General features: G+C 50.8%; 5 protein-coding genes across 5 annotated transcripts; 4 read left to right on the plus strand and 1 right to left on the minus strand.

Moving 5' to 3' along the window:
• Positions 1–92: 92 nt before the first annotated feature.
• On the plus strand, positions 93–1,763 carry BKA67DRAFT_689937 (uncharacterized protein; the record flags this gene model as incomplete). Its single annotated transcript, XM_046109118.1, has 3 exons — positions 93–317; positions 371–585; positions 638–1,763. 3 exons carry the CDS (start codon positions 93–95, stop codon positions 1,761–1,763), a joined length of 1,566 nt encoding a protein of 521 aa, XP_045959359.1.
• Positions 1,764–3,169: 1,406 nt separating this feature from the next.
• Positions 3,170–5,416, plus strand: BKA67DRAFT_515165 (peptidase family M41-domain-containing protein; the record flags this gene model as incomplete). The annotated part of the gene is made up of 2 exons (XM_046097705.1): positions 3,170–4,532; positions 4,587–5,416. 2 exons carry the CDS (start codon positions 3,170–3,172, stop codon positions 5,414–5,416), a joined length of 2,193 nt encoding a protein of 730 aa, XP_045959360.1.
• Positions 5,417–6,115: 699 nt separating this feature from the next.
• Positions 6,116–8,935, plus strand: BKA67DRAFT_559466 (anion exchange family protein). The gene is made up of 4 exons (XM_046102398.1): positions 6,116–6,767; positions 6,911–7,081; positions 7,139–7,692; positions 7,760–8,935. The coding sequence occupies exons 1-4, from the start codon at positions 6,505–6,507 to the stop codon at positions 8,710–8,712; spliced, it is 1,941 nt and encodes a 646-aa protein (XP_045959361.1). The 5' UTR covers positions 6,116–6,504; the 3' UTR covers positions 8,713–8,935.
• Positions 8,936–9,076: 141 nt separating this feature from the next.
• Positions 9,077–12,679, minus strand: BKA67DRAFT_657056 (timeless protein-domain-containing protein; the record flags this gene model as incomplete). Its single annotated transcript, XM_046107051.1, has 2 exons — positions 9,077–12,550; positions 12,605–12,679. The coding sequence occupies 2 exons, from the start codon at positions 12,677–12,679 to the stop codon at positions 9,077–9,079; spliced, it is 3,549 nt and encodes a 1,182-aa protein (XP_045959362.1).
• Positions 12,680–13,017: 338 nt separating this feature from the next.
• BKA67DRAFT_559470 (3-hydroxyacyl-CoA dehydrogenase) lies at positions 13,018–14,407 on the plus strand. The gene is made up of 3 exons (XM_046102399.1): positions 13,018–13,188; positions 13,245–13,344; positions 13,404–14,407. The coding sequence occupies exons 1-3, from the start codon at positions 13,063–13,065 to the stop codon at positions 14,132–14,134; spliced, it is 957 nt and encodes a 318-aa protein (XP_045959363.1). The 5' UTR covers positions 13,018–13,062; the 3' UTR covers positions 14,135–14,407.
• The last annotated feature ends 1,648 nt before the right edge of the window (positions 14,408–16,055 follow it).

Below are 16,055 nucleotides of genomic sequence, written 5' to 3' on the forward strand. Positions count from 1 at the left end.
GCTTTTAGAGCCATTGAGACCGGATTTAAAGTGATCGTGCCATCTACTAATGGGCAACAACCCAGATCGTATCTTCTAAAATAACTAGCAGCATGTCATCAATGCGTGGCAACCCGCCTAAAAAGGGACTTTTTCAACCTCTTGAATCCGCAACTAAAGATTACCAAGATGAAGCTGAAACACGTGACTCGAAACTCAAGGCCGTATGGGACAATCAGATGGGGGACCTAGAGAACAAATACATCCCCTACAAGAATGCATTCGTTCTTCTGTTGTCCTGGCACAAGGATATCGATGATTTGAAAACAGACAAAGAGGTGAGTTATGTCAGAATCTAATAAGCACGCATAGTAGTAGCTAAAGGTTCAAGGTCACCGCTCTGGAAGATCTTTTCAAGCAGAAGTTCATGTACAAGACGATCAGGAAGACCTTGAGGAACGACCCAAGGAGGTCGGCCCAGGCTCAAGTGAATCGACATCTCGCCGAATTTGTTGACGATCACGACGACACAAATACTCTGTTGATCGTATACTATGCTGGTCATGGCAGACCAGGCAATGTTCCAGGAGCTTTGAGATTGACTGGGTAAGTCTTCTAGTATTATGTAGCCGACATTACGGCTTACATTTGACAACAGGTCGACCTCGTTGCGGACTGAGGACGACAGTGAACTTCACGAAATTGTCTGGAGCTCAGCTGAGCACAACATAAAAAAAACGAGAGCGGATGTCCTCGTTATTTTTGATTGCTGCCACGCTGGAGAACTAGAGCGCAATGTCAGGGGGCACTACAATCGCCGTGCGTTTGAATTTCTGGCCGCGACGTCTGCAAAATCGACCACGAAAAAGCCAGGCAAAGAGTCATTCACATCAGCTCTTATATGGTCACTGACTCGTCTCGTCGAGCAAGGGAGCTTCAGCACCCAAGAGTTGCTTCGAACAATACAGAATGAAGCGCCATATTTCCCAGAAGATCAATCCCCTAGGCTGTCAGAAAGGCAACCTTCTTCTCAACGGAAGATCATGTTTGCTCCGCTGACCGATGATTATGTAAAGAAAGCAACCGAAGCCTCCAAGGCAGATGACGAAGAAGATTTTGATGACGAAATGAGACAAGATTTGCTACTCCGTTTTGTCTTTGACAAAGATATCACAGAATCAATGGTTACGGAAATTGCTAGACACATGCAGCACCTCATCCGAGACAGAGATATCAAAGCAAAGACTGTCTCTTGGGAAGGTATCAACATGCTAGCGAGTTTGCGATACAAGAACGCCATGGTTGCACAACCATGGATTCGCTATTTTTCCAACAGGCTATCTCTTATGAGAAACCGCTCAGAAGCATCATCCGCAGAGGATGCTATACCATCAAAAGCTTCAATAGTGGTCTCAGATGAAGCTGTTCAGGTATCCATGCCGTCCGGTCCATCTTCTGTGGACGAGGATTTCGTCACTACACCAAATCCAAGCAGTTCCGCCGAGCCGGAAATTAGCGAGGATCATGGAGCTTCCGCTGGGAAACCATTGTCTCTAGACACTGGTGGCTGTAGTGTTTCACGATTGCCTAGCTTCAATGATCGCGGTCACATTGCACATACACCGGGCCTTGCAATGCCAAATCTTCGCAAAAGAGGACGAGACACTAAAAATGACCATGAGTTGTCTGCTTTCGCCAAACGTGGCAAAATTGACGGTAAGGACCAATCAGTGAGGGAGGCTGGCGGTGGACTAAGAAGTGGCACTAGATATAACACGCTCTGACACGTTCTCAATGTTTCATTCCCATCGAACGTTGGATCTTGGTGCTGCTTTTCTATCTAGCGGGAGTGTATAGAAATTGACGTGATGTGTCACTATGATATACATGAGAGAATTAGAGTCAGAATCGATCAGATTAGAACGGCAATATCTGAAGCTTATATGCTGGTGATGAGGAAGAAGAAGAAGAAAGTATACTAGACATCCCATCCTCCCTCCTCGCCCACTCAATATTAACCAAGCAAAATATCTTGTAAGCTATATAACCATTGTGTATCATTCATTATATACGCGGCATAACTTGTATAACACAACATATTTAGTCAGCAACAAGTTTGGGCATTAACGCGACTAGATTTTATTTACCTGAAAGGCCTCGGCCGCAATTGTTATCGCCAAGTAAATGATCACGTTGGCAGCTCCAATTTCGTGGTAAAGCTTATCCTATAAGATGGCGGTTCGAGGCATCTGGTTGTGTTGTCCTGAAGTCTGATGAGTGCTTGACTCTTGCCTGACTATGGGATGGTAGCAAAAACAGCGCTAGACTAACCTAGACTAGACTAGACTAACCTTAGTGGGGTTTATGGATGATGAGTTGATCGGCACACCTCATCGAACCGAAACCGCAAAAGCTCGGAGGCAAAGCAGAAATCTGAAAAGGCCGCTAAATCCACAACTCCGGCGGCGCCCCAGACGAGTCACGTAATCAACGTCACCTCTTTTCGCGAAATTGTCCCCGGGACAAACCGCCGTACTTCATTGCGTCCCATGCGGTAGCACACCATCGTACGACGCCCTACTACCTTCCCTCCCCCCCCAGTATATCCCGTCTCTTCCGAATACCTCCAGAGGCGCGGTCGACACTGCCCGACATGTCAAGCTTCATCCGGCGGTCGACAGGCCTCGCGCGCATCACAAAATCCTCCCTCAATGTCTACGCAAGCTCCAGCTTGAGGGCCACCCGGTTCTCCCAGCTCCCCTCTGCCGCATGGGCTGCGCGCCACCGGCAACTCCGCTACTACTCGAGCGAGAACGACCCGAAGCAACCATCGGAGAAGAAAGATGGTGCTTCGCACTCATCCCCAGAGCTGAAGAGCTCCTCTTCGCCAGGTCCTACTGACCCCACAGATCCGAGTCGGAAAGAGCGTGCGCCACTGCCAGAGGGCTGGGTCTATCTCACCGACGCCGAACATGCAGAACTGGCAAGAGCCACGAAAGAAGGCATGAAATGGCTGCCCAAATACAAGGGCAAAGGTCCAGAAGACGTCGTCGAGGAACTGAAGGAGACAGGAGTGCCTCGGGATCTCCAGGAACTCATTCGCAAGAAGATGAATGGTACCTTCTCCCTCAAGGATGCCGGTCAGTACATCAAGTCCATCAACGCTCTCTCGACCGACATCGCCCAAAGAATGCTCGAGAAGGAGGCCGGCATTGATCCATCCAAGAAGACGTCAAGCAAGGAAGAGGGCAAAAAGCCCGAAGGCGAGCAGAAATCTACCGGCCCGAGCTTTTTCTCGCAGGATGGTGGCAAGCGCAAGGGCTCTGATGGAAAACAACCACCGGAAAATCCACTGAAGGGCAACGACTGGGTCACCACCATTGTTGGGTCTCTCATCGCGTACTGGATCTACAACTCTATCTTCACCGGCGACAGTCGCGAAATCACTTGGCAAGAGCTGCGCAAGAACTTCCTGGAAAAGGGCCTCGTCGAGAGAATGGTCGTCAGCGGCAACCAGGTCCGCGTTGACTTGAATGTTGAGGCGACCCGCACCATGTATCCTGACTCCGTTGCAACCAATCCCGGCTTCCACTACTACTTCTCCATCGGCTCAGTGGATGCCTTCGAACTACGATTGGACGAGGCTCAGAAGGAGCTCGGCATCCCTCCTTCTGAGAGGATACCTGTCAGCTACCAAGGTGCTAGCGGTGTGACCAACATTCTGATGGCATTCGGTCCTACACTGCTCCTGGTCGGACTAATCTACTGGGCATCACGCCGCGGGCCTGGAGGTAGCAGTGGTGCCGGTGGCATGTTCGGCTTTGGCAAGAGCAAGGCTAAGAAGTTCAACCATGAGTCAGCAGTCAAGGTCAAATTCTCCGACGTGGCAGGTATGGACGAGGCCAAGCAAGAAATCACCGAATTCGTCAGCTTTCTCCAGAAGCCAGACAAGTTCCAGAGGTTAGGTGCCAAGATCCCCCGTGGCGCCATCCTCTCTGGTCCTCCTGGTACCGGTAAGACACTATTGGCCAAGGCTACTGCCGGTGAATCCGGCGTTCCTTTCTTCAGTGTCAGCGGTTCTGAGTTTGTCGAAATGTTTGTTGGTGTTGGTGCCTCTCGAGTTCGAGATCTGTTTGCAACCGCGAGAAAAAGCACTCCTTGTATTATCTTCATCGATGAAATCGACGCTATCGGTAGGTCTCGTTCCGAGGGCAGTGGTCGTTTCAGTGGTGGCAACGACGAACGTGAGGCGACACTAAACCAGATCCTCACGGAGATGGATGGTTTCAATACGACAGAGCAAGTCGTCGTGCTTGCGGGTACCAACAGGCCAGACGTTCTTGACAAAGCCTTGATGAGACCCGGCCGTTTCGATCGACACATCAACATCGATAGGCCAACCATGAAGGGAAGACAAGATATCTTCAAGGTGTATCTCAAGAAGGTTGTGACAAACGAGGATATAGAGCACTTGAGTGGTAGGCTTTCAGCTTTAACTCCTGGTTTCGCTGGTGCCGACATTGCAAACTGTGTCAACGAAGCTGCGTTGGTCGGTAAGTTTGATCATGATGTTGTCCTTCCACCAATAATGTACTGACTCGACATAGCTGCCAGAGCCAATGCGCTGTCTATCACCATGCAACACTTCGAACAGGCCATCGAACGTGTCATCGGTGGCCTTGAGCGCAAGTCTCTCGTCCTCAGCCCTGAGGAGAAGCGGACAGTCGCATATCACGAGGCTGGCCACGCCATTTGTGGTTGGTTCTTCAGATGGGCGGACCCTCTACTCAAAGTCTCCATCATCCCTCGTGGCCAGGGCGCCCTCGGTTACGCCCAATATTTGCCTGGTGATGTTTATCTCATGACCGAGAGGCAACTCCTGGATCGTATGGCCATGACTCTTGGTGGTCGTATTTCCGAGGAGCTTCATTTCCCTACTGTGACCACCGGAGCCAGTGATGATTTTAAGAAGGTCACAAACATGGCAACAGCAATGGTCACGCAATGGGGCATGTCAGAGAAGATCGGCCCATTGCACTTCAAGAACGAGGACAACCAGTTCCTGAAGCCGTTTGCCGAGTCAACCGCCCAAACCATCGACTCCGAGGTACGACGTATTGTGGATGAAGCATACAAACAATGCAAGGATTTGCTTGTGGAGAGGAAAAAGGAGGTCGGCATTGTTGCCGAGGAGCTGCTGAGCAAGGAGGTTCTTACACGAGACGACATGGTCCGTCTGCTCGGACCGAGGCCATTCGAGGACCGAGAGGAATTCAACAAGTACTTTGGTGGCAAAGACCCCAATGGCCCGAATAAGCCTACGCCTGGTCAGGAGAGCATACCACCCTCCCCGCCATCTGGTGGCTTAGATACGCCCGGCGTCCCGCCACAGCCTGCGATTTTCAAGGAGTTGAAAGGTAACGAGTTTGGAAGGTAATGCGTTCCGAGCTGCATTGAAGACTACGAAGGTCTTGAGCTGGGACCAAACAAACTGCTTAGGCTGATGATCACAGCCCCAAATAGCAAAGCTCTCAACTCATCTTACACACATTGTATTGTTACTATTACCCAAATGTATAAGTGCCTTGTACAAATATTCATTAGATTAGATACTCATTGCCGGAAATGGAGTAAAGGTCTTTTGTTCAAACATGAAGTGCTCATTGAGCTGCTTTGCTCCTTCACCAGCAAACCAAACTTTATCCTGATGCCAACGTGTTATTTTTCATCGAGATCATAACCCCTCGCCGCCAACTTGGGCGTGCTGGAGAAGCCCCACAGAAATATCTGCCCAGGAGGAGGAACGGGACCCAGTCATTCTCCCCATCAGTCAACCATAGGTACATAAGTGAAGTCATCCAATTCCCCTCGATAATTTACTAACCAAACCATTGATATCCGGGTTCTGCAGGGCAGGAGGGCTCCTAATGAGATGTGAGTTCCAGTTTGAAGTCGGAAACCGCAAAATGTCGCAACGATTCTCATGCTTCGATGAGGTTGGAAGACCAACACAAGAAACTGTCATCTGGGTTTTGTGACAATCTGCATTTCCAGCGACTTCCCCACAAATTCCACGCCTTACCCACATGTCATTTGCTCTCGAGTCGCGATTGGAAAACCCAGTCAGGTTGGGGGGACGCTAGTCGGCATATGATGGCAAGGCATCTCACCCGTCGACTATTTGCAAGACCCATAGTTCAGTTGCTCTAGGTTTCTATTTAACGTTAAATCCGGTACCCATCACATCACCGTACATGCCGAGTATTCTCAATTGCTTTTTGGGCCTATAGACTCAAGTATAGCCGCATTTCAATGCTGTCAACTGGAGGCATGTCGACATCGCTCTTAGACGACTCATACTTCCAATAACATTTCAGATTCGATAATCCTCTCGGCTTCGAGGTCATAAATGGTGAATTATTACTAGTCCGCCATTTCAAATCTCATTAACCATTTGATTGCTGTCGGTAGTCTCAAATTAGACCCAGAATCAGTATTATCAAACATTGTTGACATTTCCTCATCATGGCACATCAAAGGGAAGTACCCTCATCAGCACTGCCCACGACTCGCCAATCGGGCCAAGCGAATACACAACAAAGAGGTCTCGCCAGCAGCAGGAGCCATGCCAGCCAGGGCAGCACAAGGCCCGACAGTTGGTGGAAGATTCATCTATTTCGAGGCATGATCAATGATATTCGTCGAAGAGCACCGTATTATTGGAGTGATTACAAGGATGCGTGGGATTATCGTGTTGTGCCGGCCACGATATACATGTATTTTGCCAAGTGAGTCTACCCTACGATGACACACCAGACAATCTAGAAGTGAGAAGGAAACCGAGACGCCTCATGTATCATGAACTAATGACATCGACGTGTCACTCTTGGCGTGTTCAACTGCGAGACTGAACGGCTAATGGTGTCTATAGTATCATGCCTGCCCTGGCTTTCTCACTCGATATGTTCACCAAGACAGACATGCAATACGGCGTCAACGAGGTGCTGCTTGCATCTGTCCTCGGCGCAGTGGTGTTTGCCGTTCTCGCGTGTCAGCCGCTAGTCATTGTAGGCGTAACAGGCCCCATCACCGTGTTCAACTAGTGAGTAGATGCTTCTCGACTCCGCCATTGCAACGTGAAAGACTAAGGAGATAATAGTACCGTCTACGATATCATGGCCCCAACGGGCACGAATTACCTTGCCTTCATGTGCTGGATCGGCCTCTGGTCTCTCGTGTTTCACTGGATCCTCGCCATTACCAATTCTTGCAACTGGCTGAAATACGTCACGCGCTTTCCGTGCGATATCTTCGGGTTCTACGTCGCCTTCATCTACCTGCAGAAGGGCATCCAGGTCCTCGAGCGATTTGGAAACGACGCACCGTTCTATCTCTCGGTCATGGTGGCGCTGCTCGTTTTCATGATCGCATATGCGTGCGGCGAGCTTGGTGGGAGCCCCCTGTTCTGGCACCCGGTACGGATCTTCTTAAAGGACTATGGCACGCCGCTGACGGTCATCTTCTTCACCGGCTTCGTCCACTTCGGCAGGATGGACTCGATCGAGCTCGAGAAACTGCCGACAAGCAAGAGTTTCTTCCCGACCGCCGACAGGGGTTGGTTCATTCACTTCTGGGATATCAGTGTGGGCGACGTGTTTCTGGCAATTCCTTTTGCCATCTTGCTCACCATTCTGTTCTGGTTCGACCACAATGGTACGTATTTCCCGTGAAGCGCGGGTTGTCTCACACAGAATCCAGATCTTCTGACATGGCCTCCCAGTCTCGTCATTAATCGCGCAAGGAACCGAGTTCCCCCTCCGCAAGCCCGCAGGCTTCCACTGGGACCTGTTCCTCCTGGGCCTGACCACGGGCGTAGCCGGTCTCCTCGGCCTCCCCTTCCCCAACGGCCTGATCCCCCAGGCGCCCTTCCACACCGAGTCGCTCTGCGTGACAAAGGCGGTCCTCGACACGGAGGAGGGCGGCGAGGAGAAGAAGGGCAACTACAGATACGAGCCGACGCACGTGGTGGAGCAGCGCGTCTCGAACCTAGCCCAGGGCCTCCTGACGCTGGGCACCATGTCGGGCCCCCTGCTGGTGGTGCTGCACCTGATCCCGCAGGCGGTGCTGGCCGGCCTGTTCTTCATCATGGGGTACCAGGCGCTGGAGGGCAACGGGATCACGGCCAAGATCCTGTTCCTGCTGCGCGACGGGGCGCTGACCCCAGCGGGCCACCCGCTGAGGCGGGTCCGCCGCCGCGCCGCCGTCTGGTGGTTCGTGGCGCTCGAGCTGGTCGGGTTCGGGGCCACTTTCGCCATCACGCAGACGGTCGCCGCCATCGGGTTCCCCGTCTTCATTCTGCTGCTCATTCCAGTGCGGGCGCTGTTGCTGCCCAGGCTCTTCACCGGCGAGGAGCTGGGTCTGTTGGATGCCCCGACGGCGAGCGCGCGTACCATGGAAGGCATTGGTGGCTCGTATGGGGGCCAAGATGAGGGACTTGTGGAGAACAGTGGCAGTGCGACGAGCCAAGAGCAGCCGGTGGGGGGCGACCGTGAGTTGATGGTGGGTAGAATGAGCGAGGAGGACCTGGCGGAGATGGGGCAAAGTAAAGGTGTCCTTGATGCTAACGAGAGGAGCGGCAAGGACATTGATATGGGTAGGTCTGGCACGGCGGGCAGTGGCGTAAGTCGGCGATCTCGTACCGGGCAGAGCGGGCAAGGTTCGAGGGAATCATGAGCGTATAACAGTCCTCTGCATGCAGAATGACTAAGAAAGATCAAGATGTAGAGCAAAATGGAAAGGCGGAGGGGAGCACCATAATCAGATATCATGCGGCCGATATTAGGGATATCTTGGAGCTCGCTAGGTTAGAACTGTATCAGACTATGCTTAAAACTTGGTTTCACAAAAAATTTAAGGTATGCCATAACATGGTGTTACGTTGCTGTTTTGGACGGGGAAAAAAAACAGAACGTCAGGCTATGGCGGTACTTCAAATGCATTCCGTGATCTAACTAGGATTAAATAAAACCGGAGGATCAAACTATGCGTTTCCTATCCTGAACGCCGTGCTCATTATGTTCAATGGTCAATCCAAAAATTACTCCTCATCACTGCTATCAATGATGAACCCGGCTTTTGCTCTTGGCCTTCTGCGAGCTGGTTTTGGCATCGGAATCTCCTCGTCATCCGCACCTGCCATATCTTCATCGACTTCGTTCGCTGCTTTCTCACTCCGAATCGGGGAAGGTTCCTTGGACAGTCTCCTCCTCTTCGCCTTCCCAGCAGGTGCTGAGCCGGCACGTGGGCTCGACGACAGGGGCGTGTCATCGGTATTGTCACTATCCCCCTCATCATCGTCAACTATCGTCACATCCTTGTTTCTGGTAGATGCGGACTCCTGTGTTAAAACTGGATCGTCATCACTATTTCTTTCCTCTCCTTTCCGCCTGGGACCGAGATCTTCGTCGTCGCCACTATCGTCATCGTCATCATCGTCATCATCACTTTCCAGCAACGCAGCCGCCTTGCGTTTCCCGGCGGGCAATTTCGGACTAGGAGGTAAAACCGTTATAGTAGCACCTTTTGTAGCTTTCTTTTGCTTTTCGCGAAGGAGAGCTTCCTTGGCGAAGAACTCACGGTCGCGTTCCTCGTCAGTTTCATCATCGCTGGCGCGGACATAAATATCAGACTTGTAGCGCTGTGCTTTCTCCTTCTCCTTCTCACGACGCTTACGGGCTTTCTCTGATTTTTCCTCTTCTGTAAGTTCTTTGCCAGGACGACTACGACGGCGCATCTTCTTTGGCTTGTCCGCATCACTGTGATCCGCTTTACGGATAGTTGTAATGTTTGCTGGGAATGGCATGTTTTCATCATCGTCGACGCCATCGTCATCGTCGTCGAAAACAGCCTTCTTTCGTGGCGCTCGTGGCGCTGTCTTTCTGCGAAGTTGATCCTCGGCAAGCTTGCCATCTTCAAAAGTGGGCGGGTCGAACTCAGCTCTGCTGATCAGGTCCAAGGACTCCTTGAGCTGATCTGCCGTAAGAGGGGAAGGAATAACCCAGGCTGATTCTGGTGTCTCATCCAAGCTAGGCGCGAGGCGCTCAAACCCGACTAGTTTCATCAAGAGACGAAGATGACCGTTCTTGAAAATAGCTGTCCGGCGAGCATCGTCATCCGGGCGAATAGAGATGGGATCAGGTTCTTTGCGGGACACTGCTGGTTGTTCTGCCTCCTCATTTCCGTTTGCTTCAACAGTTGGCAATGCCTTCTCAGCTGCTTCCCACGCTCTTCGCTCGTTCTCTGCGGCGCTGAGCTGACCTCTCACCCATTTGATGTGATGAGTCAAGTCCTTGTCTATCAACGCACCAACAGCAATTGCTACTTGTCGATCATGCTCGACTTCGTGGCGGAATTCCAATTCTGCAGCGGCTCTAGGCGTCGAGGTCGAAATGGTCTGCTTCTCGTATCCAAATTGCAGATAATGCGCCGTGGCGTTTGTCTTTGAGAAAAGCATTTCGATGATCAATGCAGGTCGCTCATCAATCTTGCGTAAGCATTTCTTGAGAATCTGCTTCACAAGCTCTTCCCACTCCTTGTAATTGCGACAACTTCTATCCAAGGGTTCTGAGCCTTTGATCATGCTGTAGAATAGCTGGATAATGTCGAGTCTGTACAACATCACAGCCCAATCTTGTTTAAATGCTATTCGATAAAAATAGCGGTGGGCGCGCTTCAATTGCGCATCGTTGAGGTCCTGGTAGTATTTGGTGAATTTCACGAAGGTGTCGACTACCGGCTGGGGGATGAACTTGTCTGCCCATTTGTTGAAGTTGAATTTCCGTTCCTTCGCGGTCTTTTCTGCATTTTCTTGGTCATTTTCAGAGTCGTCATCTTCCTCGACGGGGTTGTCCTCGTCATTGTCAACCCCTACAACCTTGACCGCCTTCTTCTTACTCCTGACTCGCTTCCGAGACCGCACTTGCATATCTACGTTCTGTTTAGAATATGTTTCTAGTATTCGTAGATACGTGTGTGCAAGTTCGGTACAAGCGTCGAGATATTCAAATCCTTGGTCCTTGAAGTTTCTCACCACGGTTGCCACTCGTTCATGGGTTTCCTCCTCGTAGAAGATGCGGCTCAATATGTTCTCGGCGATTTCTTCGTCTGCCTCATTGCCAGTCTCTGACATGTCCTGCACGGTCAAAAGGATCTGCGTGAAGCACCGCATCGCTGCAGTGAGTTCTGGCCAGTTTTTGTTGTCGAGCGATTCCTGCAGGCCTCGATTCAATGTGATGAACATCTCCTGATTCAAGACGGTAGCGACCAGATTGAAACTTCCAACATCCTCTTGACTTGTCTGACTCGGCTTTTTGCCCTTCTTGGCCTTTTGCCGTACTCGCTCGGCCTCGAGAAACCAGGATGTAAGATAGAAGAACTGCCTGTAGTGATATTCGAGCACGTATTCCTTGTGGTCGTCCAACTTTTTCCGCACATTCAAGAACAGGGGGTTGAAACCAGAATCCAGGAACTCCTCGACAAAACTTCGCAACTGATCTCGTGCCCTTGGGTTTAGGGATACTGGTGGGCCAAGGTCTTTTGGCTCCATTTCCTCCTTCCTTGGTCTCCTCGGTGGCCTGAACGTCTTGCTGTTGTCCATTTTCTCCTCTCTGGTAGCAGCATCCAAAAGAGCATCTTGGCCGGTGACTGTCGACATTTTGCCATCGTCCCGTTGGACCCAGATCATGGTGCCCCACCGGTTGTGCCTAGTGGGAGCTTTTCGGTTGTGCGGTCGGTGCATGGCTGCCTCCTTATTCATTAGTGAGGTCAACTCATTCGCCTTGGCCTTACTCAGTTGTTTGTCATCCATGAACAGCTTGTTGATGTCGACTCGCTTGACTAGATGAAAGATGATTTCCATAAGGACGACGCCCTCATGGTTGAAATCCTCGCCCATGTTTGAGGCAAGCGTCAAGATCACCATCAGGATATCCTGGTACGAGAAGGCATCGATCAATGCTGAGCGAGAGATTTGGGACTCATCTCCTTCGTATTTGACGCCAGGCGGAGGTGTAATCATGGCGATGTTGCGCAGAAACAAGAGAACCAGCTTGATGATGCCCTCGTCCCTTGCCGTTCGATCATTTTTGGGCAAAGCCATCGAAGGCAGAGCCACACGGACTGCGGAGTGTAGTATTTGCGCAGCATCGAAGTTGATAATTGCGCGCTTGTAGCCGACCTGGGCGAGTTGCAGCACAGGCAGATGCCGATGGTGATTTACTGTCATCTCTTCTAGGTTACGCTCCAGCGGCCATGTCAGCGGGACCATGAGCTCGTAGCATGCGAGTGCTGCTCTCGCCTTGAATTTGTTCTCGGTCGCAGCCTCGGGCCAGGAGGCTAGAATGTGCAACAAGTCGCCTTGGATTAGATTTGCTTCGGCCAAGCATCGTGCGACGTCCATTCGGTTCGTTTTCTCGTCGTAAAAGCGTATCCATTTCTTGATATCGCGGAGAACCTCCAGTGCGGAATCTCCCATGACGTATCGGCCGTCATCTTCGGTACTGGAACCACCGAGCTGCCCATTACATTAGCATTTGTTGTAGATGCATGGTTTGGTGCGTCCACTCACGGCCGACACCAGACTGTTGATGTGTGCCCGAACTTCGGGATGCACAACATCTTGGGGGCCTTCTGAGGACTCCATGACGACTATAGAGAACCCTGGCTGAGTCTCGAGGCCTTCGTATGTCAGTTGTTGGGCATTGGTGTTGTTGCAAACCTGGCGTCTCGGAATATGAATATTCGAATGGACGCGTCCGCCACAACGGAAAGCGCGACTCAACGCGTCCAACTAAAGTGGTCCCGCACTCTGCTCTGGCACTAGCACTACAATAGGACTAGTTCAGCTCATCCTAGTCCAACTAGACTAGTGTCGACTAGGTTAGCGCTGCTCACTTGCTAATGCCGACCAGCCCGCGCCTCCATTGAGACTGACGGAGCCCGAGGTTAGCCGGGCTTGTTACTACATCATATCTTAATTGGCCTATCTCGCTTTCCTGACTTACTTCACCAGAAATACAAACTACAATGGCGACTTTGCTCGGGAGAAGAGGTCTTCTGCCACTCGCTGGCCGGGCGCGGCACTTTAGCTCATCCGCCGCCAGGAATGCTGCCCAGATAAAGAGCTTGGGTGTCATTGGCGCAGGCCAGATGGTATGTTACGCCTGACATGTGATGATCGCAAGAGTGCTATGCTTACGACAGAATAGGGTCTAGGAATTGCTCTCGTTGCTGCACAAAAGGCTGGGGTTCCAGTGAGACTTATCGACTCGTCGCAGGCTTCTTTGGACAAGGGAATGGGTTTTGCTGGTTCGCGATCCCCTCCCATGGTGCTACTTGACCTCGGCTTTACTGACTGCATCACATAGAAAAGCTTTTGGCCAAAGATGTATCGAAACAAAGAATTACCCAAGATCAGGCCGACAAGGCTAGGTCACTATTGACGCCAAGCACCGCCATCGAGGATCTCTCAGAAGTCGACTTCGTGATAGAAGCTGTTCCGGAAATCCCCAAGCTAAAGTATGACATATTTGCGAAGCTTGCCGAGATCTGTCCCAAACACGCCATTCTGGCGACCAACACGTCGTCCATCTCTATCACAAAGATAGCTGCAGCGACCACCAAGGACCCCAAGGACACATCCGCCAGCTCACGTGTCGTGTCGACTCACTTCATGAACCCGGTTCCTGTGCAGAAGGGCGTTGAGATCATCGGCGGGCTGCAAACGAGCGCCGAGACGCTCGAGACGGCCGTGTCTTTCTGCAAGTCCATGGGCAAGATCACATCAGTCTCCGCCGACTCGCCTGGCTTCTTGGCCAATCGTATCTTGATGCCGTACATCAACGAGGCCGTCATCTGTTTGGAGACCGGTGTTGGTGACAGAGACTCTATTGACGCTATTATGAAGAACGGTACCAACGTGCCCATGGGCCCGCTTCAGTTGGCTGACTTCATCGGACTGGACACGTGTTTGGCCATCATGAAGGTGTTACATACGGAAACAGGCGACTCCAAGTATCGACCTAGTGTGCTCTTGGCCAAGATGGTCGATGCTGGGTGGCTCGGCAAGAAGAGTGGAAAGGGTTTCTATGACTATTAGAGAAATGTAGCATTATAAGATACCGGCGTTGGAATAACATTCTAGAATTACCTGAGGTTTGCCCTTGTCAAATAGTCTGGTTGTACGGGTGGGATGGTCTATGCTTATAACCAGATGTTTCGCCAAGTAACGCGGCTCTGTCACCTGAAGTTTGCTACTGTCGTTTTGATCTCATCCGTATTTACGCTAGTTCTGGTATATAAGGGTGTGACTGTCATGATATCGACTTATTGACAGGTGTAGCGGACTTCAACATTGACTTTTCCAGTAGACAGAATATCCTAGAAATGGGCCGCGCGCAGTAAGGGCTACTGTGATGAGCACGCATAGTATTGACATGTCTGTGGCTCCACCCTGAAGTCAACCCCCAATATATGCAAGGATATAGTCGCCAACTTGCGACACCAACACTGCCACTTTGTGGCCTTGTCGGGCAAAGCCGAAAAGCGACTATGCTATGTGATAGAGTTCGAAATCCGCTTCGAAAACAAGACTTTTCTTCTCGAAGCTGTGGCAACTAGACTAGTGAAACGTTGGCAGATGTCTCAGATATCCGACCACCAGCAACGTCGACGCTTGCGCCGTTAGTGCGCCGTCTGATCGCGACCATGTCCCGCGTCCTCTTTTTTTTAGGATTGCCGTCTGACCATTTCTGAATAAACTACCGCAGTGGCGAAGCGCTTTACGGCAGATAACGTAGTGAAGACATGTCACAAACGGGTGCCCGTATTGAGTCCGTATTGGACAAAGTGGATATGCTGGTGGTGTCCAGGAGTATAGCTTCTTCGACGCGTGGGCCATCCGATCGCCGATCACTGGTGGGATTCCGCCGCCTTGTATCATATCAGACAGCATTCCCTGTGTTGTTAAGGGTACGTCTCCCCGAGGATGCGTCTCCCCGAGGATGCGTTGCTTTGCGGCATTTGAGAACCCGAATAAGTGCTCCGGTAGTCGCGACAGCTTAGTGCCGTGGTGACGATGGAGGTAGATTGCAATTACGTGTCTGCGCCACGATATATTGATAGCGATGTTATAGTGTCATTCAGATGATGGCCTGCCATGCGCCTAATTGTTCGTATTTGGCACAAAGGAGGTGACAGCCTGACCAGAGAATGCACGTCCTCCTATACCCGGGTCATCACACGACATCGGCATACCAGGCTCAAGCTTTACATCAAGAGTCTTAAGGAGCCCCTTCTAGCAGCGAGCAAGCCCAGGAGAAAACGAGCACTAAGTTAGGAAAAAAGAAATGAAGCTTGCTAAGAACGTTGTGATTCTATGCTGCTTTCGCATGATTGATGATTGGGTAACCATCAGACCTACAGTATATAGTACCTCCAGGTGTGGCTGATTAAGCCACTCTTGAAATTATATTCTGCGGATAATCAATCATGACGAATTATTTTTTTCTTCTCATTACCAGATGCCATAGTAACTCTTAATATCTGACCTTGAGTAGATTCTGGTACCAATCAATTGGGTTTCATGTTTTTTCTCGAACTTGACTCGTGTCCACCTAGATGAAGTTGGAGATATCGATGTTTCACCAATCATTTGAACTATTCACGGGTATCAATTTGAGGATAAGCAGCTGGATTGCCCTAGTATTAGAGTAGCGGTCAGGTGAATCAGTCATATTCTATTTCGCAGAATTTGCCCATGTAGCATCCGGGTCTGGTCATATGTCCAATCACGACATCGTATCTGACTGCGCCTAGAAGGGCCTGTTTCTTGTGAACAGTTTCTTTTTTTCTGTAGTCATGCGATCTAGGCCATCACAGTCTAAAGAGGCGATCCGCGGAAGGGTACTCTTTTAGTCTAGGAAGTCCACTCCGCTCAAGCTGGTTCAAATAGTCCTAAGTGGCTGGCATAGCAGCAGACGACTTCCAGTTTGTAGTTCTCCGGCCCTATTAGCCGGCGG

Source organism: Truncatella angustata (genome assembly GCF_020726525.1).
Source record: "Truncatella angustata strain MPI-SDFR-AT-0073 chromosome Unknown BKA67scaffold_3, whole genome shotgun sequence".
Taxonomy (NCBI): Eukaryota; Fungi; Ascomycota; class Sordariomycetes; order Amphisphaeriales; family Sporocadaceae; genus Truncatella; species Truncatella angustata.